At 40.6% G+C, this 25,551-nt stretch overlaps 1 protein-coding gene across 1 annotated transcript in view; it reads left to right on the forward strand.

Annotated features, from left to right (window-relative positions):
• DYM (dymeclin) overlaps nucleotides 1–25,551 on the forward strand; it is a 693,305-nt gene that overhangs the window by 335,058 nt on the left and 332,696 nt on the right. Inside the window, exon 14 of the mRNA XM_030192928.1 lies at nucleotides 23,600–23,702. Coding sequence (XP_030048788.1) covers nucleotides 23,600–23,702 — 103 coding nt within the window. The remainder of the gene's footprint in view (nucleotides 1–23,599; nucleotides 23,703–25,551) is intronic.

Below are 25,551 nucleotides of genomic sequence, written 5' to 3' on the forward strand. Positions count from 1 at the left end.
CTTTTTTCAATCTACACCTCTTCCTTAGGCTCCCTGATCTCATCTCATGGTTTCCACTATCATCTTTATGCTGACGACACCCAGCTGTATCTCTCCACACCAGACATCACTGCGGAAACCCAGGCCAAAGTATCGGCCTGCTTATCCAACATTGCCACCTGGATGTCCAACCGCCACCTGAAACTGAACATGGCCAAGACTGAACTTATTGTTTTCCCACCCAAACCCACTTCTCTCCCTTCACTCCCTATCTCAGTTGATAACACCCTCATCATCCCCATCTCATCTGCCCGCAACCTCGGTGTCATCTTCGACTCCTCCCTCTCCTTCTCTGCGCATATCCAGCAGATAGCCAAGACCTGTCGCTTCTTCCTCTACAACATTAGCAAAATTCGCCCCTTCCTCTCTGAGCACACCACCCGAACTCTCATCCACTCTCTCATTACCTCTCACCTTGACTACTTTAACCTACTCCTCACCGGCCTCCCACTTAGCCACCTATCCCCCCTTCAGTCCATCCAGAACTCTGCCGCACGTCTTATCTTCCGCCTTGACCGATATACTCATATCACCCCTCTCCTCAAGTCACTTCACTGGCTTCCGATCAGATACCGCATACAGTTCAAGCTTCTCCTACTAACCTACAAATGCACTCGATCTGCAGCCCCTCCTTACCTCTCTACCCTCATCTCCCCTTACGTCCCTACCCGTAACCTCCGCTCTCAAGACAAATCCCTCCTTTCAGTACCCTTCTCCACCACCGCCAACTCTAGGCTCCGCCCTTTCTGCCTCGCCTCACCCCATGCTTGGAACAAACTCCCTGAGCACATACACCAGGCCCCCTCCCTACCCATCTTCAAATCATTGCTCAAAGCCCACCTCTTCAATGTCGCTTTCGGCACCTAATCACAACACCTCTACTCAGGAAATCTAGACTACCCCAACTTGACATTTCATCCTTTAGATTGTAAGCTCTTCTGAGCAGGGACCGTCCTTAGTTATTAATTTGTACAGCGCTGCGTAACCCTAGTAGCGCTCTAGAAATGTTAAGTAGTAGTAGTAGTAGTAGACATGGGAAAGCCACTGCTTGACTTGGGTTTGGTTACATAAAATGTTGTTACTATTTGGCCACTGTTGGATACAGGATACTGGGTTAGATGGACCTTTGTTTTGACCCAGTATGGCTTTTCTTATCTTCTTATGTAAAGGTTTAAAAAAAAAAAGAGTTGGTGGGATTTAAACCTGGGTCCCCTGATTTATAGTCCACTGTACTGACCATTAGGGTACCCTTCAAACCTGCTTGCTGCTGTGCTCAAAATGCTGTTAATACCTAATACCTAATATTGCCAGGGAGTCTATTTCCCCTTTCAGGGTTAAGGGAGGGGGACAATAACCACTGAGGATTAAGGCCGAGACATGCCTTAATCCCTCCAGTGGTCAGCTACTCCAATCAGGGCACCATTGTGTACCCTGAATGTGATTGAAACGGGTCTAACTTAGGATGCCCTTCTTTTTTGACTTGGACATCCTAAATTTACGCCCACCCTACTCCTGTCCTAAACACACCCACAGCACGCCCCCTTGCTATTTGGACGAACTGCCTTTTGAAAACTGCGATTTGAATGTATTTGGCAGATGGACATGTTTTTGGCCATGTTGGAGACATCCATCTGCTTCGAAAATGAGCACCATAGACAGCTGCATGTCTTTATAAAACACAAATACATGACAATAATCATTTCTTGAATGCAGGCATGGGCATTTACACCTGTTCAGGAGGAGTTGTAATTGTTTGCATTTAAAGATTGCAAGCAGGTCTCTCAGCTGAGTGAAGCACGGCCAAAAAGGACGTTTTTATTATTGCGGACCCAGTCCCATCCCCACCTACCTGTTATGTTTGTGGAGGAAACAGTGAGCCCTCCAAAACCCACCACAAACCCACTGTAGCCACATATAGGTGCCTCCCTTCACCCGTAAGGGCTATGGTAGTAGTGTACAGTTGGGGGTAGTGGTTTTTTTTTGGGGGGGGGGGGTTGGGGGGCTCAGCACACAAGGTAAGGGAGCTTATGTACCTGGGAGCAATTTATGAAGATCACAGCAGTGCCCCCTAGGGTGCCCAGTTGGTGTCCTTGAATGTCAGGGGGTCTAGTGCACTACAAATGCTGGCTCCTCCCATATCCAAATGGCTTGCATTTGGTTGTTTTTGACATGGACGTCTTTGGTTTCGAAAATCGCTGAAAATCAGAACCGCCCATGTCTAGGGATGTCCAAATCTAGAGACGGTGAAATTTAAGGATTTGGATGTCCCTTACGGTATTTGTAAAAATACGGGTTTTCCCGCCCCTAGATTTCGCCGTTTTGCAAGGACGTCCAAATCGCAACTTGGATGTCCCTTTTGACAATGCCCCTCAGTGTCATCATACAGTGGGTTCTGAGGTCCTTTTTCTTATTTTCTACATAATAAAAAATGAAAATTTTGTTTCACATTTTGACAATTATTTTGTTGGTGTTGGGTATTTGACATAATCACAAAGCATAAGATCTTATATTTTATAGAGTTGACACTGCTATATACGGAAGAACTTTATTTACAAGTCATTTAATAAATATATATGTGCCCCATTGTGCAGTCCTTTTTACATATCCTGTTCTGTATTTCTGGTTATACATTGGCAGAATATCTCTTGAGATTTTATATTTATGTAATATATAAGGAATTTGTTTTATGTATGTGTTTTGATTGTTCTTTGTTAATTCAATCCATTAATCCTAACTTATCTATTGATCAACTTGTACATAGTGTTTTTTTGCATTTAGCATTTCATTTGTTATATCAGTTTATTTATTTTATTGATTGATTGTTTTTTTGTTGTCATATTCATTTGTACATATTTTTGTTTGCCATGCTCAGATGTTGTGACCCCAGAAGCAGGCGCACTTGCCAAAACGCAGGTTAATGTCAGGTCCTTTAGCTCTACTTTGGTACCCGATGGTTGACATTGGAGAAGAGATGGCTGAGGGGAGATATGATAGAGGTCTATAAAATAAAGAGTGGAATGGAACGGGTAGACGTGAATCGATTGTAGCTTCATTCTGTGCCCCTTAATCCTAGTATTTTTGGAAAGAGTAAACAAAGTAGTAAATTTGAAACGAATCGGAGAACATTTTTCTTCCCTCAACGTGTAATTAAACTCTGGAATTTGTTGCAGTTAGCTTAGCGGGGTTTAAAAAAAAGGTTTGGATAGCTTCCTAAAAAAAAAGTCCATAAGCCATTATTAAAATGGACTTGGGGAAAATCTACTGCTCATTTCTAGGATAAGCAGCATAAAGTGTATTGTACTATTTTGGGATCTTGCCAGGTACTTGTGACCTGGATTGGCCACTGTTGGTAACAGGATGCTGGGCTTGATGAACCTTCAGTCTGTTCCAATATGTCAATACTTATGTACTTATGACTTTGATTTTATTTAGTACTGACTGTGTGACTTTTTGAATTTTAATAAAGACTTTTTGGTCCGTCCTTTTGTGGAAAACCATTGGTCTATCCCTACTTTGAAGAAATTACTTGGACAAGTACATAAGAACATAAAAATAGTCATACTGGGTCAGACCAATAGTCTATCTAGTCCAGAATCCTGCTTCCAACAGTAGCCAATCCAGGTCACAAGTACCTGGCAGAAATCCAATTAGTAGCAACATTCCATGCTACCAATCCAGGGGCAAGCAGTGGCTTCCCCCATGTCCATCTCAATAACAGACTATGGATTTTTCCTCCAGGAACCTGTGCAAACCTTTTTTAAACCTAAATACACTAACTGCTGTTACCATATCCTCCGGCAGCAAGTTCCAGAGCTTAACTATACTTTAAGTGAAAAAATATTTCCTCTTATTTGTTTTAAAAGTATTTCCATGTAGTGTCACCTGGTCTTTGTACTTTTTGAAAGAGTGAAAAATTGATTCACTTCCACCCATTCTACACCATATCCCCTCTCTGTCATTTCTTTTCTGAGCTGAAGAGACCTAACCTCTTTAGCCATTTCTCTTTAGCATCTCCCTCCCTCTTCTCCCACCCTGCCCCCTTTTTCATCCCAGTGCCTTAAAAGGTGAAGAACAAGTTGAGGAACTGCAGGCAGGTTCCAATCTAATTCATGTTTAATGTGGGATAAAATGCCATAAATAAGTAAATAAATAAAAACGTTTAACGTTGAGCACCTAATTCTCAAAGTGGACATATTCCAAACACTATAATGAAAATAAAATGTTTTTTTTTCTACCTTTGTTGTCTGGTGACTTTTTCTGATCATGCTGGCCCAGTACCTAATTCTGCTGCTATCTGTCCTCTTAACTCTGTATCTAGGGCTTCCTTTCCATTTATTTCTTTACTGTCCAACCCCAATCACAGGCTCCGAAGCTGCAGGCTCTTTTTTGGACATTCAAATTAAGGCCATTTTTCCACAGCAGTAAAATGGCTAATTTTCTGGTTTTTTTTTTAATTAATTGCCATGCACTAATGTTTCCATTAGCATGTGGCCATTAAAAAAAAAAAACTTACTGTTGGAACACTTACCAAAACCTATTTTGTAGGTGATAAGGGCTCATGCTGTAATCATGCTCTAACCAGTTAGCCTGTGGTAATGTAGCCACGCTAACTGATTATCACAGGAATGCCCGCTCGCCACCCCCCTGACATGCCCCCTCCAACAAAAACTGAAATATATATTTTTAGTGCACAGTTAGCATGTGCCGATTGGAAGTTATCGCAGGACACCTGAGTGCATTCAGCGATAAGCCATTTTAAGCTATGGGGAGCACGCATTAGCGCTTACCACAGCTTGGTAAAAGGGCCCCTTAATGTATGTAGTGACATAACAGAACTGGTCCTTGTTTCCTGTGTAGATAGATATAGGGTTGATTTTCAATCCAGAAAACCATGCAACATTGTGGCATGAATCATGGGGTTGTATTTTGGGCCTGTTTTTGGGCTTCCCGCACATGCGCGAGAGCCTGAGCATGCGTGATAGGCGTGTCCGGAAGGCGGCAGTTTGTGCGGTTATGTGGTGCTGGGCCGGAGGTAAAGGTAAGGAGAGCAGGAGGAAGAAGACAAAAAGTCCTGCCAGTGGGGGAACTTCTCGAAGATTTCAAAAGAGCTGTGTGTACGGGGAAAGGTCTACGTGCCGAGCTTGTGAGAAACTTGGGAATACTGGCTGTTGAACAGAGCCATACAGCGGGTGCGTACAGGACAGAACAATGGAGTGCAACTGCATGAATAAAATTAATAATTTAAAGCCTAATGGTTAGTGCAGCAGACTTTGATCCCAGCATCCTGGGTTCGATTCCCACCACAGCTCCTTGTGACCCTGGGCAAGTTACTTAACCCTCCATTGCCTCAGGTACAAAAACCAAGCTTGTGAGCCCTCTGGGGACAGAGATAGTACCTGCTTATAATTGGATAATAACAGCAAGTGAGTAGATGGTGGGCGACAAGTTGGCAACTGGACGCCAAACTGTTGTTCGGCCAACCGGCTTTGGGAAAACCAACACCAAAAGGTTTGCGAGACTTTGCAGTGCGGACTACTGTCATGGCAAAAAAAGTTATCCTTATAAATTGGTTGTCTGCAACTGAACCAAGTGTCCAGCAATGGCGAACACAAATGATAACACTGCTGCGCCTGGAGAGAGTTGGAGTGGGAGACATTTCATCAGCAGCAGGAAAGAAATTTAAAACACGATGGGCTCCGTTTTGGATGACTTTACCCCCGGCGGCAAGAAGCCGCCTGTTGAACATTTGAACATTTTATTGATCTCAACATTGATATACAGGTCTGTGGCAACCTTGAACTGTAAAACAATAGGGAAGGGGGGAGGGGAGGTAGAGGGGAGTGTAGGGTTGAAAGGGGGGATAAGGGAGGGGAGGAAAAAGGGGGAAATAATATTATGATGTTCTAGTTGTGTGAGTTCTGTTTATGTATAACTAAGTGATACCTTAATTGAGGATAAAACAGAAATGTTATGATTGTTTGGAAAGTTGAACATCAATAAAAATGATTGAACCATAATTGGATAATAAGCCACATTGAACCTGAACTCTGTTTGGGATAATGCGGGATACAAATGTCATATAAATTAAATAAATAAATAATCTCTTTTTAATATCCCCTATTATTTCTATTGTTTCTCCCTGTTAGTATGTATGTATTTAAAAACGTATATTCCACTTGATCCATAGTTCTCAGCGGATTACATGATTGCATACATAATAGAAAAACAAACTAGACATTACCAAATGACATCACAAAATAACTGTTAAAAGCAATCAAAATCCAGGACAGATGTTAAATTAGCATTCATTACCCCAACTGTAAGCTTCCATAAACAATGTCTTGAGCTCTCTTTTAAACTCTTATCTGTTAACCTTTGTAATGTACTTCTTTCCCACAGTAACACAGTAAAGGACGACAAAGACCCACATGGTCCATCTAGTTTGCCAACAAGTCATTCATACTTAAAAACTGGTTGGCAATTTGTCATTATGCCAACCACATATAGGTAGTTATGTATATATGGGAATATGTCCCATGGTGAATGTTGCCTTCACAAAACCTGTCTTGGTGACCCCCATAGCCAGTCAAGTTTACAAGGTGCCCACAATGACTGTGCTTAAGATGTTTTCTTATGCTGGATCTCCAGGACATTCAGATGTATCTCAAGCATATTTATTCTAGCTATTCCAACAACCTGTGAGGTTACTAGGAAAGATTTACAAAACCCTAATCTGTCCTAGTTACTGCTGTAAATGTTTGTGATTTAAACACAGAATATGCTTGATAACAGTGATCATAATATGATCGGATCTGATATTAGCTTTGAAGTAAGTATACATAGGAAATCAAATACGTTAGCGTTTAACTTTAAAAAAGGAGACTGTGATAAAATTTTTTAAAAACTTAGAGGAGCGTCTACAAGGGTCAAAAATTTACATCGGGTGCAGGTGCTGTTCAAAAACACCATCCTAGAAGCCCAGGCCAAATATATGTAACGCCGATTTTTTAAAAAGGTTCCAGCAGAGATCCGGGAAATTATAGACCAGTGAGTCTGACGTCGGTGCTGGGCAAAATGGTAGAGACTATTATAAAGAACAAAATTACAGAGCATATTCAAAAGCATGGATTAATGAGACAAAGTCAACATGGATTTAGTGAAGGGAAATCTTGCCTCACCAATCTACTACATTTCTTAGAAGGGGTGAACAAACGTGGATAAAGGTGAGCCGGTTGATATTGTGTATCTGGATTTTCAGAAGGTGTTTGACAAAGTACCTCATGAAAGACTCCAGAGGAAATTGATGGGATAGAAGGTAGTGTTCTATTGTGGATTAAAAACTGGTTAAAATATAGAAAACAGAGAGTAGGGTTAAATGGTCAGTATTCTCAATGGAGAAGGGTAGTTAGTGGGGTTCCCCAGGGCTCTGTGCTGGGACCGCTGCTTTTTAACATATTTATAAATGACCTAGAGATGGGAGTAACTAGTGAGGTAATTAAATTTGCTGATACAAGGTTATTCAAAGTCGTTAAATCGCAGGAGGATTGTGAAAAGTTACAAGAGGACCTTACGAGACTGGGTGTCTAAATGGCAGATGACGTTTAATGTGAGCAAGTGCGAAGTGATGCATGTGGGAAAGAAGAACCCGAATTATAGCTACGTCATGCAAGGTTCCACGTTAGGAGTCACGGACCAAGAAAGGGATCTAGGTGTCGTTGATGATACGTTGAAACCTTCTGCTCAGTGTGCTGCTGCGACTAAGAAAGCAAATAGAATGTTAGGTATTATTAGGAAAGGAATGGAAAATGAGGATGTTATAATGCCTTTGTATCGCTCCATGGAGCGACCGCACCTCGAATATTGTGTTCAATTCTGGTTGCCGCATCTCAAAAAAGATATAGTGGAATTAGAAAAGGTGAAAGGATGACGAAAATGATAAAGGGGATGGGACGACTTCCCTATGAGGAAAGGCTAAAGCGGCTAGGGCTCTTCAGCTTGGAGAAAAGGTGGCTGAGAGGAGATACAATAGAGGTCTATAAAATAATGAGTGGAGTTGAACAGGTAGATGTGAATCATCTGTTTACGCTTTCCAAAAATACTAGGACTAGGGGGCGTGCGATGAAGCTACAATGTAGTAAATTTAAAACGAATCGGAGAAGAGTTTTCTTCACTCAACGTATAATTAAACTCAGGAATTCGTTGGCAGAGAACGTGGTGAAGGTGGTTAGCTTAGCGGAGTTTTAAAAAGGTTTGGACGGCTTCCTAAAGGAAAGGTCCGTAGACCATTATTAAATGGACTTGGGGAAAATCCACTATTTCTGGGATAAGCAGTATAAAATGTTTTGTACTTTTTTGGGATCTTGTCAGGTATTTGTGACCTGGATTGGCCACTGTTGGAAACAGGATGCTGGGCTTGATGGACCTTTGGTCTTTCCCAGTATGTCAATACTTATGTACTTAGTAAGCGGAACCCTGCTCCCTTTTCATATTTTGTAATGATTAGCCTTGCAGTAAGCAAAACAAACACTATTTTATTGTAAAGTACCATACTATTCTTCATCCCACTGCAGCTCTGATTATCCATAGTCTGATGACTCAAGTGCTACATTGTTTATTATATTCAAAGTAATATTAGATTGAGAGTTGTCTTCCTTCCTTTTTTTTTGTTGTAGTCATCAGGCTAAAATGCAGGAAGCATCCATTACCGTCCCAAATAAAATAACAAAAAAAAAATTTAAGCTTCTGTTCTTAATCTAAACAATTTGGAATTTTTCTCTTTTAATGCTAGGGTATTTTTGCTAGCAATGCTTGAGCATCATCCTTTCATCCCACAGCATCTTCGTTTGATGGAGTTAGGAGACAGAAAGCCATGCTTGCATCAAGAGCCAAGGCTAAATTATAAAAATTACTACTGCCCTTTGCCAGGACTGCAGCATTCTCTGCATTATGTTGGGTTTCTGAGCACTTATGACCCACAAAGAAAGAGAGACATAATATCTTAATTCCTTTTTTGCAAGTAAACTTATTTACGGATGTGGGATTAATCTTGTTTCAGGTTATTAATGACTTATTATTTGAAAAAGTCTACAAGATGGATAACAATTTATATTTTTAGCTTAAAAATAAATTTCCCACTCTGCAAATTATCCCTGTATACAGTTAGGGCTATAAATATTTACTTTTTGTCTCGCTGGCTCAGATTCTTTAGTTCCATACTTTATTCTGCACTGTCTGCTTCACTGAAGTTTTATTATGAAATCCTGCTTGTTAGAACAGTGATAATGAATTATGTTGTGCATACTTTCTTGATTTAATCATAAAAGGGAACATCAAGTTTCAAATCAGAACTTTTTTTTTAAAATCCTGTAGTGGTGTTATATCAAAAAATAATGTGCTTATATGGCACAATTTTTTCTTGCCAAGGTTCTACTAAATTGAAGTGTCTTCCTTTCATTTTGACTTCCATGACATAGAAATGGAAGTATAATCATTTCCAGGAACCCGCATTTGCTTATATCAGGAGGTAATTTTATGTGCTTGTATCATTCTTACATTTTCCATTGTTGTTTCCCTTGTGGTGTTATAGCACCTGGTCCTACACCACCAGGGGTTCCAAGCTCAGCATAGCTCCTTAAGAGGGGAAGTTATCAAACTGCGGGAAAAAGAATCCTTTAACGCACCTTGATTTCCTGCGAGATTCAGCAACCCATGATGTAACAGTTCCCACACGTTGCTAAATCCCCTGGTAAAAAAATAATGCTGTTTGCTAGCCATCCTGCACGCAGTGTTATTCAATTATTCTCCAAGAACAAGCAGGCATAATGTTCTCACATGTGGGTGATGTCATCCATGGAACCCAGTGCAGACACTGCCAAGTGTACTGTCACTTTAAATCTTTGAGGTAGTTCCCCCACCATAAATACGTGGATGCCTTGCTAGTCCCGCACTCGAGTGTCAGACAGGAGTCTGTCATTTTCCGCGGAGCAGAGAGGTTGACTTTTTGATCTCTCCTCAGTGCATAAAACGTTTTCCTTTTTGGTGCCTTCTCTTTTTTTTTTTTTTGGAACATTTTCTCATCATATTCTTCTATTTTCAGTGTTAATTTATCCAATTTATACATTTTTTTTCAATGGCATCATACCCTATATACTGCGTCCCAGGAGCATCAGGCTACAGCTTTGTGGCCTGATGCTCCTGGGCAGTAACATAATCTTATTTTACCATGATTATGGGCCCTAACACAACTTGCAGAGTATCACCAAAAGTCACAGTATGGTATTTACATATTGCATCTCTTCATTGTGTAAGCCATGGTGACTTAAATATTGCCATGGTAAATTTGGTCGAGTTGCATTATGTCCCTTTAATTCACATTAGGAGGCTTCATAAAAGATCTCACATCCCACCTAAACTTCATACTTCAACAGGGCATCTACCCTCAAGAAAAAGGCAACATCCTGCTCACCCCAATACCAAAAGACACCAAGAACAAAAACAAACGATATTACCAACTACCGCCCAGTAGCATCTATCCCATTAGTAGTCAAACTAATGGAAGGACTGGTGACCAAACAACTCAATGACTACATAAACAAATTCACTATACTACATGAATCACAATCATGTTGAAGGAATTCCAGGATTGCTCCCCTGTTTTGTCTCTTGATGTGGGCACAACTAAATTATCAGATTCTGAGTTTGATATTTTGGTATCCAGTTTCTCATGTAGCCAAATTGCATAAGCCTGAGGATCAACATTCTGAATTAACTCATCCTTCCTTCCTTTGATTAAATAGTTCACTGTATGAAGTAATGCCCTGGGTTTATTTAGGGAAGTTTTAATCTCGTCTTTTAAGTATGTATTCCTTGCTTCCTCCCATAATCTTTTGTATTCCACCATTTTATTCTGTATGTCTCCAGATTCTCATTGATTTTTGTTTTGTTCCTACTCTCTAAGCATTCTTTCCTTACTTGTTTCAGTGCTGGTGTAAACCAACAGCAGGTCTCTCCTGAGCTCTAAACTTTTACTCTCTTTCTTGGTGCTATCTGATCTAAGGCACCTGTTAATGATCGACTATACAGTTTTGACTCTTATCGATATCGACTGATAATTTATCTGTCAGACAAGCTTTGAGATCTACCATTTCAAATTTGGTGTTTGCATTGTGTTGACTTCTTTTTCTTTTTTTCCCTTTAAGTCTTTCATTGAAAATTCAAACATTACTAAAGTGTGGTCGGACCATGCAGTTTCTTGGACGACCGGTGATACGATCACGGACTGAAATAATGCTGGTGATGCATATGCTAGGTCTAGCATATGTCCTGCTGCGTGTGCAGGGTCTTTCACAATTTGTCTACATTGAAATTGTTCTAATATTTGCTTCCATGCCCTTTGTTGTGGCGACACTCATCTACAGACAATCCACCTGGTACATTAAAGTTGTCTAAAATGCCAACTTTTTGGAGATCAACTGGTATTGTGGAGAAACTGAATGAATTCTTTGCTTCTGTCTTTACGGAAGAAGATGTAAGAGATCTGCCTGTACCAGAAATGGTTTTCAAGGGTAATGATGCAGAGGAAATGATATCTCGGTGAACCTTGAAGATGTACTGAGCCAAATTGACAAATGAAAGAGTAGTAAATCACCTGGACCGGATGGCATACATCCAAGTGTACTGAAAGAACTCAAGCATGAAATTGCTGATCTGCTGTTAGTAATATGTAACCTGCCATTAAAAGCATCCGTAGTACCTGAAGATTGGAGGGTGCCGGGCAAAGTAGTAGAAACTATTATAAAGAATAAAATTATAGAACATGTAGACAAACATGGTTTAATGGGAAAGAGTCATCATGGGTTCAGTCGAAGGAAGTCTTGCCTCATCAATTTGTTTCATGTCTTTGAAGGCGTGAATAACATGTGGATAAAGGTGAGCTGGTTGATGTAGTGTATCTAGATTTTCAGAAAGCTTTTGATAAAGTTCCTCATGAGAGACTCCTGAGAAAATTAAAGAGTCATGGGGTAGGAGGCAAGGTTCTGGTGTGGATTAGGAATTGGCTATTGGACAGAAAGCAGAGAGGATAGGGTTAAATGGTAATTTCTCTCAGTGGAGAGTGAATAGTGGAGTGCCGCAGGGATCTGTACTGGGATCGGTACTATTTAACATATTTTTAAATGATATGAAAAATCGGAATGACGAGTGAGGTGATCAAATTTGCAGATGATACAAAACTATTCAAGGTTGTTAAAACACATGCGGACCTGTTTCCTACAGTGGGCAATCCAGATCACAAGTACTTGGCAGAATCCCAACAAGTAGTGGCAATCTATGCTACTTAACCCCAGGGATAAGCAGTAGCTTTCCTAGATCTACCGTAATAATGGTTTGTGGATGTGTCCTCCAGGAATTTTTCCAGTCCTTTTTTTTAAACCCAGCTACATCAACTGCTTTTATCACTTGTTCCAGCAATAAATTTCAGAGCTTAACTGTACATTGAGTAAAAAAATATTTCTCCTATTTGTTTTAAATGTGCCACTATGTAACTTCATGGAGTATCTTAGTCGTCGTATTTTTTGAGAGAGTGTTCAATCAATTTATGTTTACCTGTTCCACTCTATATATTATTTTATTGACCTCTATTATATCTCTCTTCAGCTCTCTTCTCCAAGCTGTACAGCCCTATTCTCTTTAGCCTTTCCTTATATGAGAGGAGTTCCATCCCCTTAATATTTTGGTCACCCTTCTTTGTTGCTTTTCCAGTTCCACTACCTCTTTTTTGAGATGCAGCAAACAGAATTGCACATAATACTGAAGATATGATCTCACTACAGAGCAATACAGAGAAATTATGATGTTCTCTGTTTTATTCTTTATGCATTTTCTAATGTTCTGTTTGCTTTTTTTAGTCACCGCCACACACAGCTAGAAGGTTTCAACATATTGTACAGTGGCACCTAAATCCTTTTCCTCAGTGGTGACTGCATCATGTAGCTATAATTTGGATTATTCTTTCCAGAGTGCAGCACCTGCATTTATTTATTTAAAACAGCCTTTATACCTTACATTTTACAGAGAGGTCCGATTCAGTATGGCTACAATAATGCATGGTTATAGGGATAACCAAGATGACAATGCAAAAGGATGACATAATTGAAAAAGATGACGTTTTAAGAAGATGACATAATAGGGGAATTGGGTTCAATGAGCAGATAATGATTCAGGTAGACGGTTAAAAGGGTGACATTAATAGGTCTGGGACAGGGTGGTTGGAGTTTTGTGTGAAAGTAGAGTTAGATAGAACGTTGTGGGGTTGTTCTTGTTAGCCTTTGGCCTCTTCAAGATAGACTTTTCTAAACAGGAAGGTCTTGAGTTGTTTGCGGAAGTTTGTGTAAGTGCTGAGGGTCTTGAGGATTTCCAGTAGTGCATTCCACCAGGTGGTGCTTTGGTAGGAGAAACCCGTCGCATATACCGATTTATATGAGAGTGAGTGTTAGGAAATTGCTTTCTTCTGTTTTAGTGTTTCTCAGTGGTAGATTGATCACGTTGGTCATGTATGCTGGGGCATTGCCAAAAACTATTTGGTATAGCGTGGTGCGTAGTTTGAAAACTATGCAAGCTTTGATCAGGAGCCAGTGTAGAGCATTGTATAGTGGACTGGCTCTGTGGTAGCGTGGTTTCCCAAAAATTAGTCTGGCAGCCGTGTTATGGGCCATTTGCAGTCGTTTCAGGGTTTGTTCTTTGCAACCAGGGGATACTCTTTTGCAGTAGTCCATTTGAGTGAGTACTGTTGATTGCACTAACATGTGGAATACTACTCTGGGGAAATAACTCCTGATCCTTCCCAGTTTCCACATCGCTTGGAACATTTTGGATACCACTTTTGCAGCTTCAGGTTCGAATGTTAGTTTTTGATTGATGACAACTCACAGGATCTTCACATTTTCACAGAGGAGGACTAAGCAGTTCCATCTATGGTGATGTTGGGATAGGTGATGTGTTTATGTGGAGCCGCTACACTAGGAATTATGTCTTGTCACTATTCAGCTTGAGTTGGAATGCTATGGCCAATGCTTCCATGGTATTTACCCATGTTTTGGCCTTATCCATTGTATCGTTCAGTTTGTTTTTGAAGGGGATGTATATAGTCACGTCATCAGTGTAGATGAATGGGTTTAGGCCATGTTTAGCTGGCACTCTGGCAAGTGGTGCCATAATGACATTAAACAGTGTGAGTGAACTGGGAGAGCCTTGGACTGCACAAATGGCTTTCCATAAGGATGATATCATGTTTCCCATTGTGACCTGATATGATCTGGTGGTCAGGAAGCTCTTGAACCATCTGAGGACTACTCTTCCTATCCCAATCTCGTCCAGAAGTTGTAGTAGGATTTCATGGTCTACCATGTCGAATGCCGATTACATGTCAAATTGTAGGAGTAGGATCTTTCTGCCTATACTGATTTCTCTCCTGAGGATGGCAATGAGTATGGTTAAGACCATTTTAGTGCTGTAGCATGGTCTGAAGCCTAATTGGGAGTTGTGGAGTATCGAGAATCTAGATAGATGTTCCATGTGTTGCTTGGTGACTATTCCTTCAAACAGTTTGGCTGTGAAGGGGATGGACACCACTGGTCTGTAGTTTGTCGCTTTTGCTTGATTTTGTATTTTTTGGTATTGGATGATATTACCGTTCTCTTTGGGGAATAGGCAGTTATATATGCTGTGAGCTGTTCGATAAACTTGTTAGGTGCTTCTTTGAGTAGGTAGTTTGGGCAGGTATCTAGCATATGAGTTTTGGTGAATTTTGTCAACAAGTGGTTGACCAGTTAGGGAGTACGAACGTGGGCCATATCTGCATTCCTTGCTTTATGGTGCCTGTTTAGTTCATCCATATAAGTTTCCAGGCCCTTGCTTCCATCCTGGGATCCTTTCCTCAGGGCTATTAATTTGTCTTCGAAGTGGTGAGCTAGTTTGTTTGCTGTGGGTGGCTGTTCATTTTTTTGTTGCCAGTGTTCCAGTGTTTAGAAGGTTGTTCACTATGTTGTACAGTTTTCTGGTGTTTTTATATTCTGTGCCTATTTGTTCACCATAGAAATGGAATTTGGTCTTTCTCAGCATGATTTTATAGTTTTTTGTCGCCATCTTCCATTTGGATTTATTTTCGTGTAATTTGGTCTTCTGCCATTTTCTTTCCAGCTTTCTACAGGACCTTTTCTGTTCCTTTAGCTCATTGTTGAACCAGGGAGCCACCTTACTTCTGGTTCTCTTTTTTGTTCTTATTGGGGTGACTTCGTCTAATACTGTCAGACATCTTTCATCCCAATCTATCATGAACTTGGTGGTCTCTTTTAGTGCCAGCCAGTGATCATCATATATCCTTGACCAAAATTGCTTGCTGTCAATCCCACCACGTGTTTCATAAGTCTTGGGTGGAGTTTCAATTTTGAGTCGATACTTCCCTCCAGGTGAGGGTTAGGGTCAGCCTCTAGTGATCAGACCATGGTGTTTCTTCCCATGTGATGGCCTCTGAGTTGATGTGGTGTGTCCCTGTGAATCTGCAAGCTATCAGGTCCAGGTCATGTCCCTCAACGTGTGTTGTTGTGGATGGGTACTGGAATTTCCATTGTTACAAAAAGTTGAGGCAGTGTTTGCTGCCTTCGTCATTTTGGTTGTCAAGGTGGAGGTTTGACCGAAACCTTACACTTGAGAGCCAAATTAACTGTACAACGAAGAAAACGTTTCATTCAATGTGGAAACTCAAACATGTGAAACCATTCTTCCAGAGGGAAGCATTTTGCAACCTGATACAATCAATGGTACTAAGCCATACAGACTACTGCAATGGAATCTATGCGGGATGCAAAGAACAACTCATAAAGAAACTTCAGACAGATCAAAACACAGAAGCAATGCTCATATTTGGAAAAACACGATTTGAAAACGCCAAACCCCTCCAAGAACAATTACACTGGCTACCAATCAAAGAACGTATAGCTTTCAAAATCTGCACCCTGGTCCACAAAATTATCTACGGAGAAGCCCCGGGATACATGATAGACCTCATAGACCTACCATTAAGAAACACAATCAGATCAACTTGAACATACCTAAATCTCCACTACCCAAGTTGCAAAGGACTCAAATACAAATCAACTTATGCAACCAGCTTCTCCTACATGAGCACACAACTGTGGAATGCACTACCGAAAGCCGTGAAAACAATGTACAACCACCTGAACTTCCAGAAATCACTAAAAACCAACCTGTTCAAAAAGGCATACCCTACCGACCCAACTTAAGTGCCTAAACCCTGCAACACAACTAAACCAAAGCTCGTAATAGACTTTGTACAACTCTTCCTCTATCCGATTCCCCTATGTGTCTACAACACAGGAACCTTATTCGACCACATTAACTCTTTGTATTTGTTTCTCTACCGGAGAAGGCAAATGCCTCTACGGTACTATGTAAGCCACATTGAGCCTGCAAATAGGTGGAAAAATGTGGGATACAAATGTAACAAATAAATAAATCACCGATTAACAATACTTTAGGTCACACACATGTTGGAGATGAAGTCCAACTGCACTTCAGGCCAGCTCCCGGGGGGCCGTTAGAACAGGTTGGCAGCATAACTGGCCTTGCAGGGAAGTATCCTGTATTTTCTAGGCTAGTATTTCTAGGTGGGGAGAGTTAAGCTCTGATACTGGTTCAGCTTTTAAAAAGGATTTGTATATCGTAGCTACTCCTCTCTTTTTGTCTCTAGTCATATACAAAACTTTGTAGCCTATGGGGGCACAAGTCATTTAAGATAGGGTTATCTTGGGAACGTAGCAATGTTTCTGTTATAAATAGGACTCCTAGTTTATCTTCTTAAATCTAGTCTCTGATGATATCTTTTTTATTTACCACTGACCAGGCATTTATGTAGCCTACCAGTATTGGTAGGTAGCTTGTTTCGGGTGTATGTCTGCAGTGAATTCTGAATAGGTGGTGTTTGCCTTTTTTGTGTGCCTTAGTGATCTCTTTATGTCTGCTCCAAAACCTCTGTGTTTCGGGAGTGTTGATGTTGTGAGGAAATGTGAGTCCGCCATCTTTGAGGAGAGCTTCTTTCAGGCAGTGTCATGTGTGGGTGAGGATAGGGATTCTGAGGTCCTTTTGCTAAGGTGCGCTGAAAAATGGCTTGCGGTAGTGTAGACGCGGATTGTGGGCACACGCCAATCCATTTTTCAGCGTGCCTGTAAAAAAGGCCTTTTTTTATTTTTGCCAAAAATGGACGTGCAGCAAAATCAAAATTGCCGCGCATCCATTTTGGATCTGTGACCTTACTGCCAGCCATTGACCTAGTAGTACTCACGCGGTAACCGGGCAGTAATGACCTACATGCCACAAATGCCACTTTGCACACGTCCGATATGTGCATCCGAAAATAAAAATTATTTTTCAGCCACATGTATCGGACACACGCCAAAAATGAAATTTCTGCAAGAGCCATGCAGTAGCCGGGCGGTAACTCCATTTTGGTGCATGTTGGGCACGCGTAGATGCTTATGGAGCTTAGTAAAAGGGCCCCTCTATAGCTATCTTCTACATGGGCGAGGTGTTCATCAGAGATTGGAGGAAAAGCATTAGAAACAAGAGATTTGTAAAGGACAGGTTACTATGCATTTTTGCCGATAAGACTTGCTGCGGTCTCGAGGTGGATGGATGGCGTCCTGGCCTCAGTTTCTTCTGATCACATATGAAGGGGCGGTGCGACACCTTGGGAGCATCACTTGCTTTAAGGCTCCGGGGTCACTGATGTCATTAGGGCGTGACTGGGGAGTTGATGCTGCTTCTCGGGCCACATGCTGTCTCCACTCGTTCTGTGGCTTGGAGGGCCATCAGTCTTCGGGTGGAGGGTGGAAGAGCTTCGTGATCACTTGCTACGTGCGTGGAGCTGAATGTGAACTGCTTTTATTGTACCATAGAAAGGCAGTATATCAAATCCATGACCCTGTATCCTTTTTGACCCTTATGTGTCCACATTAAATTTCATCTGCCATTTGGATATCCCATCTTCCAGTCTCCGTACATCCTCCTGCAGTTTCACACAGTCAACATATGATTTATCAGCTTTGAATAGTTTTGTGTCATCTGCAAATTTGATCATTTCACTTGTTGTTTCCATTCCCAGATCATTTATAAATGTTAAAATAGGTCCCATTACAGGTCCTTATGGCATGCCACTGTTCACTTTCCTCCTTTGAAAGCATTGGCCTTTAACCTGATTCTTTGTTTTCTATATTTTAGCCAATCCCCAGTGCACAACAGAACATGCTCCTCCTATCCCATGGTTTTTTAATTTTCTAAGGAGTTTCTCATGAGGGAATTTGTCAACAGCTTTCTGAAAATCTAGATGCACTGCATTAACTGGCTTACCTTTATCCACGTGTTTATTTATGCCTTCAAAAAATGTAACAAATTAATGAGGCAAGACTTTCATTGGCTGAATCCATGTTGACTGGGTCTCATTAAATTATGTTTGTGTTCAGTAGGGCTGCTCATTTAACGCATTAAAAATGTTAACGCACATAAAAAATTTTAATTCACATTAATGACCGGTCTTGCTCCCTCACACACAACAATCTAGAATTGCTCCATGGGTTCACCTGGGCTACAGAGATTGGCTGCTGAGTCCTGGGTCCAGGTCAGCCCTGCTGCGGTGCTCCTAAGTCTGCCAAGTGATGTGGAGAAGGTGGAGCCAAGCACCTGTGGAGGTACAAGTCTGGGGCACTTCGGGTCCGAGGCAAGGCAGAAGGTGCTCCAGGCAGGTGACTCTTTGAAGTGAAAGGGCTGTTCTCTCTCTCTCTCTCCTTCTACCTCTTGGGCCCTCCAACTTTGCCTTTAGCGCCATGGTGCTGAAGGCTTTTTGCTTCTTTCAGCTGCCAGAAGCCTCTCTGTAGCATACTGCCCCCTCTGACAGAACTTCCTGTTTCTTGGCGGGACGCTATAGAGAGAGGCTTCCAGCGACTGAAAGGAGCAGCATGCCTTCAAGTGCTACAGTACTAAAGGCAAAGTTGGAGAGACCAAGAGGAGCAGGTAGAAGGAGAGAGAGAAAACACCAGGGGGAGGGGGAGTTTTGGATTGCAGAAAAATTTCAGGGAGAGAAAGAGAATGGGGACCAAGGAGGTGAGGGTTCAGGAGTGCAGAAAAATTTGGGGCCGAAAGAATGAGGACTGTGGGGGGCGGGGAGGTGGAGAGAGTTGAGGGTTCAGGAGTGTAGAAAAATTTGGGGGAGAGAGAAAGAATGGGGACCAAGGGGGGAGGGTTGAGGGTTGACTGTTCAGGAGCATAGGAAATTTTTCTGGGAGAAAGAGAGCAGAGAGAGAGATGTTTGAGAGGGACAGATACAGGAAATAGGGGATGAAAATAACAAGGGAAATGGTGATCGGGGAGGGGAGAGACTGTGCCTATGGAGGGGAAGGGTAGGGAATAGAAGAGACAGTGCCCATGGAGGGAAAGGGTAGAGAAGAGAGACAGGAGATGGTGCCCATGATTGGAGGGAAGGGAAGAGAAGAGACAGAAACTAGACAGATTTGAAAAGAAGGGAGAAAATGGATGGAAGGTGGATGTGAAAGATGGGTATAGGGCAGGATGAGAAAGAGGAGGAAAAAAATAGTGAATGACAGTAGGCCCCTTGAAGCAGAGTTAAGAGCACAGAACTGTGCAGGGAGCACAGGGAAGCAGAATCAGAGACAGGGAACGAGATGATTGAAAAGATAAAATCACCAAACAACAAGGGTAAGTAAGTGATTATTTGTAGGTTAGTAATTGAAATATATCAGTTTTTAGAATTTACATCTGCAATCTGTATATTGCATTGTACAGGAGGAACTGTGAGGGGGCAGTTTGTGATTAATCATGCGATTACAATTTTTAATCGCTGTGCAGCCCTTGTGTTCAGTGATTTTCTTCTTTTCAGTAGTTTCTACCATTTTGCCTGGTACTGACTTCAGGTTTACTGGTCTGTGTTTTCTCAGATCATTCCTTGTACCCTTTTTAAAAATTGACATTACATTGGCCACCTTCCAATCTTTAGGTATCTTGGCTGATTCTAATGACAGGATACAGATTACAAAAAGTTGATCTTCAGTTTCATTTTTGTACCCTTTTGAGTGGAGGAGTGGCCTAGTGGTCCTGGGGAACTGAGTTCAATTCCCACTTCAGGCACTCTCCTTGTGACTCTGGGCAAGTCACTTAACCCTCCATTGCCCCATGTAAGCCGCATTGAGCCTGCCATGAGTGGGAAAGCGCGGGGTACAAATATAACACAAATAAAAAAAATTAATAAAATATCTTTCCGTGAAGATGATTTGCCACTCTTTATTTTGTCAGTTTGGCTGCTTATATCTTCCAGGGTCACTGAGACTTCAGTTCCTCCATATTGCCACTCTTAAATACCATTGCTTGTACAGGTAGCTCCCTTATGTGTCCAGTAAAGACTGAAGCAAAGAATTCATTTAAGTACTGCATATGGCCTATTCTCCCTGAGTGCTCCTTTAGCTGGAATGATCTAATAGTCCAATTGACTTCCCACAGGCTTTTTGTTTCTATTGTACCTGACACAGATTTTGCTTTAAGTTTTTGCCTTTACAGGAAGCTTCTTTTCACATTCTCTTTTAGCCACCTTTATTAGTGTCTTGCATCAAACTTGCCAGTGCTCATGCTGCTTCCTGTTTTCTTCATTTAGATCCTTTTTTTTTTTTTTTTTAAAGATGTTCTTTTTGGCTCTAATTGGTTTCATTCACCTGATCTTCTTTTTGGCTCTAATTGGTTTCATTCACCTGATCTTTTATCAGCTGTTTCATCTTCCTACCACCTCTTTTGATACTTGAAATACAACTGGTTGGGGGTTTCCAAGATGGTATGTTGCAGCTGTTCATGTAGCTTTTTTTTTTAACCATTTTCTTCATTTTACCATGGTTGCCCTGATCTAAAATAGTTTCCCCTCGTGTTGGTTCCTGGATCAGCTGCTCCATGAAGCATTCATTTATTTCATCTAGGAACTTTATCTCCCATGCATTTACAGAAATGATATTTATTAAGTCAATATCAGGGTAATTGAAATCAGATAAATCTATATATCTGCAGCTCAAGAGAATGTTTCTGTGTTGTTAGGGAAATCAATGAGTAAGATTGTTGGCCCTTGATATAGAAGGCTATAGCTTTTGTCTATCATGGGTCAAGAAAATTCCAAAATAATTTATGATTTTAAAGTAAGCCCCATAATCTTCAAAAGCACACTTGTTCAAATTTAAAAATCAACACAAAATTCAAAGTAATGGTTAGAGGTGTGTCATATAACCACCAATTAAACCACATAAAGGGGGATACCACAATCTGTGATTCACAAAAATAAGCTACAGTTTCTTAGAAAAAATACTTAGCTTTCAAACTCGTTATCCAAGCCAGAGGAACATTTCTTTACAAAAGCCCATTGTTTTGTGGACTCACTGCTTCAGGGGAAGTCACTGAACCTCTCACTTTTGCCAGATTGCTTTTTAAAGTTTAACTACCAGCTGTGCTTTAGACTCGTGTTATGGTACACTCTAACCACCCAAACAGTATATAAGCTCTTATAAATCTTAAGTAAAGAGTCCCATTTTGTAAAAAAAAGTTCTTATTGCGAAAGGAGAGGTAAATAGCTTCAGAAGTTCAGAGGTCCTTTTACAAAGGCATGCGCTAAACGCTAGAGACACCCATAGGAGTATATGGGGGTGTCTAGCATTTAGCGTGTGCTAAAAAAGCTAGTGCACCTAGCCAATGTAAATCAATAGTGGAAAAACTTCAGAGTACCTTCCCATGTCATATATTAACGTGGCAGAAGTATTTTGTAATAACTGAAGTTTTCTTCTAAGCTGTTGAGTAAGGGAACAATAAAGAATTACAATAATCCAGGCTTGGTAACAGAACAGCTTGAGCGATGGTCCTAAAATATATAGGGCTTAAACTCGATCTAATCTATCTTAATCAGTGTAATGTAAAGAAAAATGTTTTTACCAACCCATTTATCTTGTGTTCAAAGGATAACTTGGAGTCCAATATTATACCCAACTCGATTTTTCTTCAGATTTAAGAATGGCCCCTGAAGGTAAAGCTACATTCGGTAATCCCCAAACCATAGCAATGTGGGTTTTTGAGTATTAAGTTTAAGAAGATTGGATTTGGTCCAGTCTTCTATTACAGAGATAACGTATTTCACATGTAGGATTCAGCCGCGAGAATGATCTTTAGCTGTAAAAAGAAATTTGACCATGTTACCCCGCTACTGAGGGATTTCTACTGGCAGCAAGTAGATGTTCGTATTGAATTCAGGATGGCATGCTGGGTTTTTTAAATAATTAATGGTTGTTGCCCTCAAGCCCTTGTTAATTTCTTTCCCTGTTGCCTGCTCTGCTTTGGTACATTAATAAGACTGGGTAGTCCTTGTAAATCGGTTTGCTGTAAACAGGTTCATGAAACTTTGTTTAATTTTCAGTCCAGTAGGATTTGGAATTCTGTTCTAGTTCAGGTGTGGACATTTCCTAATTATATGATGTTTAGAAAAGCTTTGAAAACTTACTTATTTAACAAATATTTGGAAACTATGTAGTAAGTGTTTGATGTCATATTAGTTGCTATCTGTATGTAATACACTTTGATTCCAAGCTGATTTAGGCGGGATATAAAAACAGGAATAGAATAGAATCATCTACAGTGGCTAAAACCAGATAGACAGCAAAAACGTCTGCACAAGACAATGAGAAAATGATGCCTAGGCTATCTAAGTGTTTTCCAGCGTAATAATACATTGAACTGTTGAGGAGATAACGGTGACCCTTGAGGTATTCCACACTTTGATAACCAGTTTGATGACTTTTGTACATTTTTGACTACAGTAAACTTTCTGTAGCTCAAAAAAAAAACCCCATAAAACCAGTTAAAAATGCACCCCATTAATCCCAACGCACTCTGTGCAGCAACAGATTGTGATCTACTGCGTCAAATGTAGCGGAGATATCAAATTGTAACAACACTACATTTCTGCCAGTTGCAAGATGTTTTCAAATCTCTGAAACGAGTAATCAAAGGGATCTCAGTACTATATAGGGACCGAAATCCATGTTGGGAATCATGTAAATATGTATTCTGAGAATTGGATGTTACGTTTTAGTCGCCTCTGCTTGCCTCTGTTGTTTTCTAAAGTTAGTTTTGGGTGTGTCTGGGATCTGACCTGCCATTCAATGGCATTCTGTTTTCTTTTCTGTTTATATATTTGTGAAATTTTGTAAATCGCCTAGATATGGGGATTTCCCAGGATTTGGTGATTCATTAAATCATTAATAAACATAAATCTAAGCTTAAGTTATATTTCCCTTGAATTATTTTTGTGTACAGCACTGGTCTTTCAAAAATGTGAAAATGCTGCCTACTTTTAAGCATATGCTGTTACATTCTTCTAAATTCTTTATAAAGAAATGTATATATTACACTATACATTTCCATCATTGTAATAATGTGTTGTCTTTTTTCCCCTTAGTTTGTTTGCATTGTTGTCTAAAAAACACAACAAAGTCCTGGAACAATCTACGCAGTCCCTCAGAGGATCTCTCAGCTCTGATGACTCTCCACTTCCTGATTATGTGAGTGTCATTTACTTTTTTTATGAAGATTTCTCAGGCAGATATCAAAACAGGAAGGGCTGTGGCTTCTAGGGCTGTACCGAATATTTGTATTTGATTTGGCCCCAAATAGTACCCTGAGTATGTTATTCGCATTCGGCCGAATAGTGATTTAAATTCGAATGCGAATAATCCAGGACTCTACTGTGCTAAATCCTATTGAAATAAACACTTGATCTCTGATTTCATATTGCTTCTTCTTATTTGTTATGTTGGAGCTCAATGCCCATTATTCTTATTCAGCCAAATAGTAAAATATGCTTTTCAGTACAGCTCTAGTGATATCCTAAATTTACCAGATTAGATCAAGTTCTTGCAACAACCAGGCAACCACCAACACCAAACTGAAGAACCTCTGACAATGACATCATGTCTGAAACTTACAGAAAATGAAAAAACCACAGCTATTCATAGAGAGGCCACTTCAGCTGCTTTGAGCATTCAGTTTATAAGCCAGCTGTGGAGAAGCATAACAAAATGAACATGCAAGAATAGTTATTTTCAGATATTAGCTTCAGTAGTAAGTGTTTGAAAAATACTGATTGTAACTGATAAGACTGTTAAAGCTGAAAAGTCTCTGAGTTAGCTCTGCTTTGATAATGGTAGAGGGTATACGTGTGTCCTGAAAAAACATGGAGTTTTGCAGTTACCAACTTTATTTTTGACAGATCAGAATACATTTCTCTAATTTGTTCACGTATTGCAAGAAGATAGAGAACTGTCATGGAAAACAGACTGGTTAATTTTTGAGAGAAACATTCGTCTTTCAGAAAATCTTAGAAGAAACTATACAAGTCTCAAAATGCCACATTCAGAATTTCTTAAAATGTAGTCCTGTCCCTCCTTCAATTCACTGTCTTACAAATTTACTGATGTTTACTGGTCACACAGAAGACCATAAAGAGGCATAGCTCCACAGCTCAGGTAAAAGCGCAGCTTACAGTAACATTATGAGCCCTCTGTTTTATTCTGAGTAATTGGCTATGAAAGGATAGAGAGACAGTAGTTTGCAGAGGATTTGAAAACTGCTCTTAGTTTACCAAGTCCATTGTTTTCAGAGAAAATGAGATACTGAGGCATATTTTCAAAGCACTTTGGGAGGCTAAGTTCCATGGGTTTCTATGGAACTTTGGGAGGCTAAGTGCTTTGAAAATGAGCCTCACTGTGTTCATCTTCATAAGACCTTCAGGGGCCCTTTTACTAAGCCGCGTAGGCATCTACGCGCGCCCAACACGCACCAATTCGTAACTACCGCCGGGCTACCGCGTGGCCTGGGTAGTAATTTCATTTTTACGAGAGTCCACTACGCGTGCCAGAAATTTTCCAGCGCGTGGCGCTATCCGGGCAGTAATCGACAGTATATGTGCGCTGACAATTACCACCCGGTTAACATGCGAGACCTTACCGCTAAGTCAATGGGTAGTAGTAAGGTCTCAGGCCCAAAATGGACATGCCTTTTTTGCAGGTGCACTGAAAAATGGACCTACAAGCATCCAGTACACATGTCTACACAAGCGCAGGCCTTTTTTCAGCACACCTTAGTAAAAGACCCCTCATTTAGGTATCACATTGATATACAGAGAATAATTTTATAAGTGATGAGCATATTTTACTAACTCAAGTATATGCTTATAAAATTGCCTGGGTTGTGTGCTCATAAAAGTGAGTGCTCCGAAAACTGCACCAACTGTTACACATTATGGAGGCCATTCTGTTGTTGGCATTATTATTGGTTAAGCATGCCAGTACTGGCACTGAGTGCCAATTTTATAACAACATCTGTGTGTCAAGGTGCTGCTACAGAATAGTA

This window comes from Microcaecilia unicolor, chromosome 2, assembly GCF_901765095.1.
Source record: "Microcaecilia unicolor chromosome 2, aMicUni1.1, whole genome shotgun sequence".
Taxonomy (NCBI): Eukaryota; Metazoa; Chordata; class Amphibia; order Gymnophiona; family Siphonopidae; genus Microcaecilia; species Microcaecilia unicolor.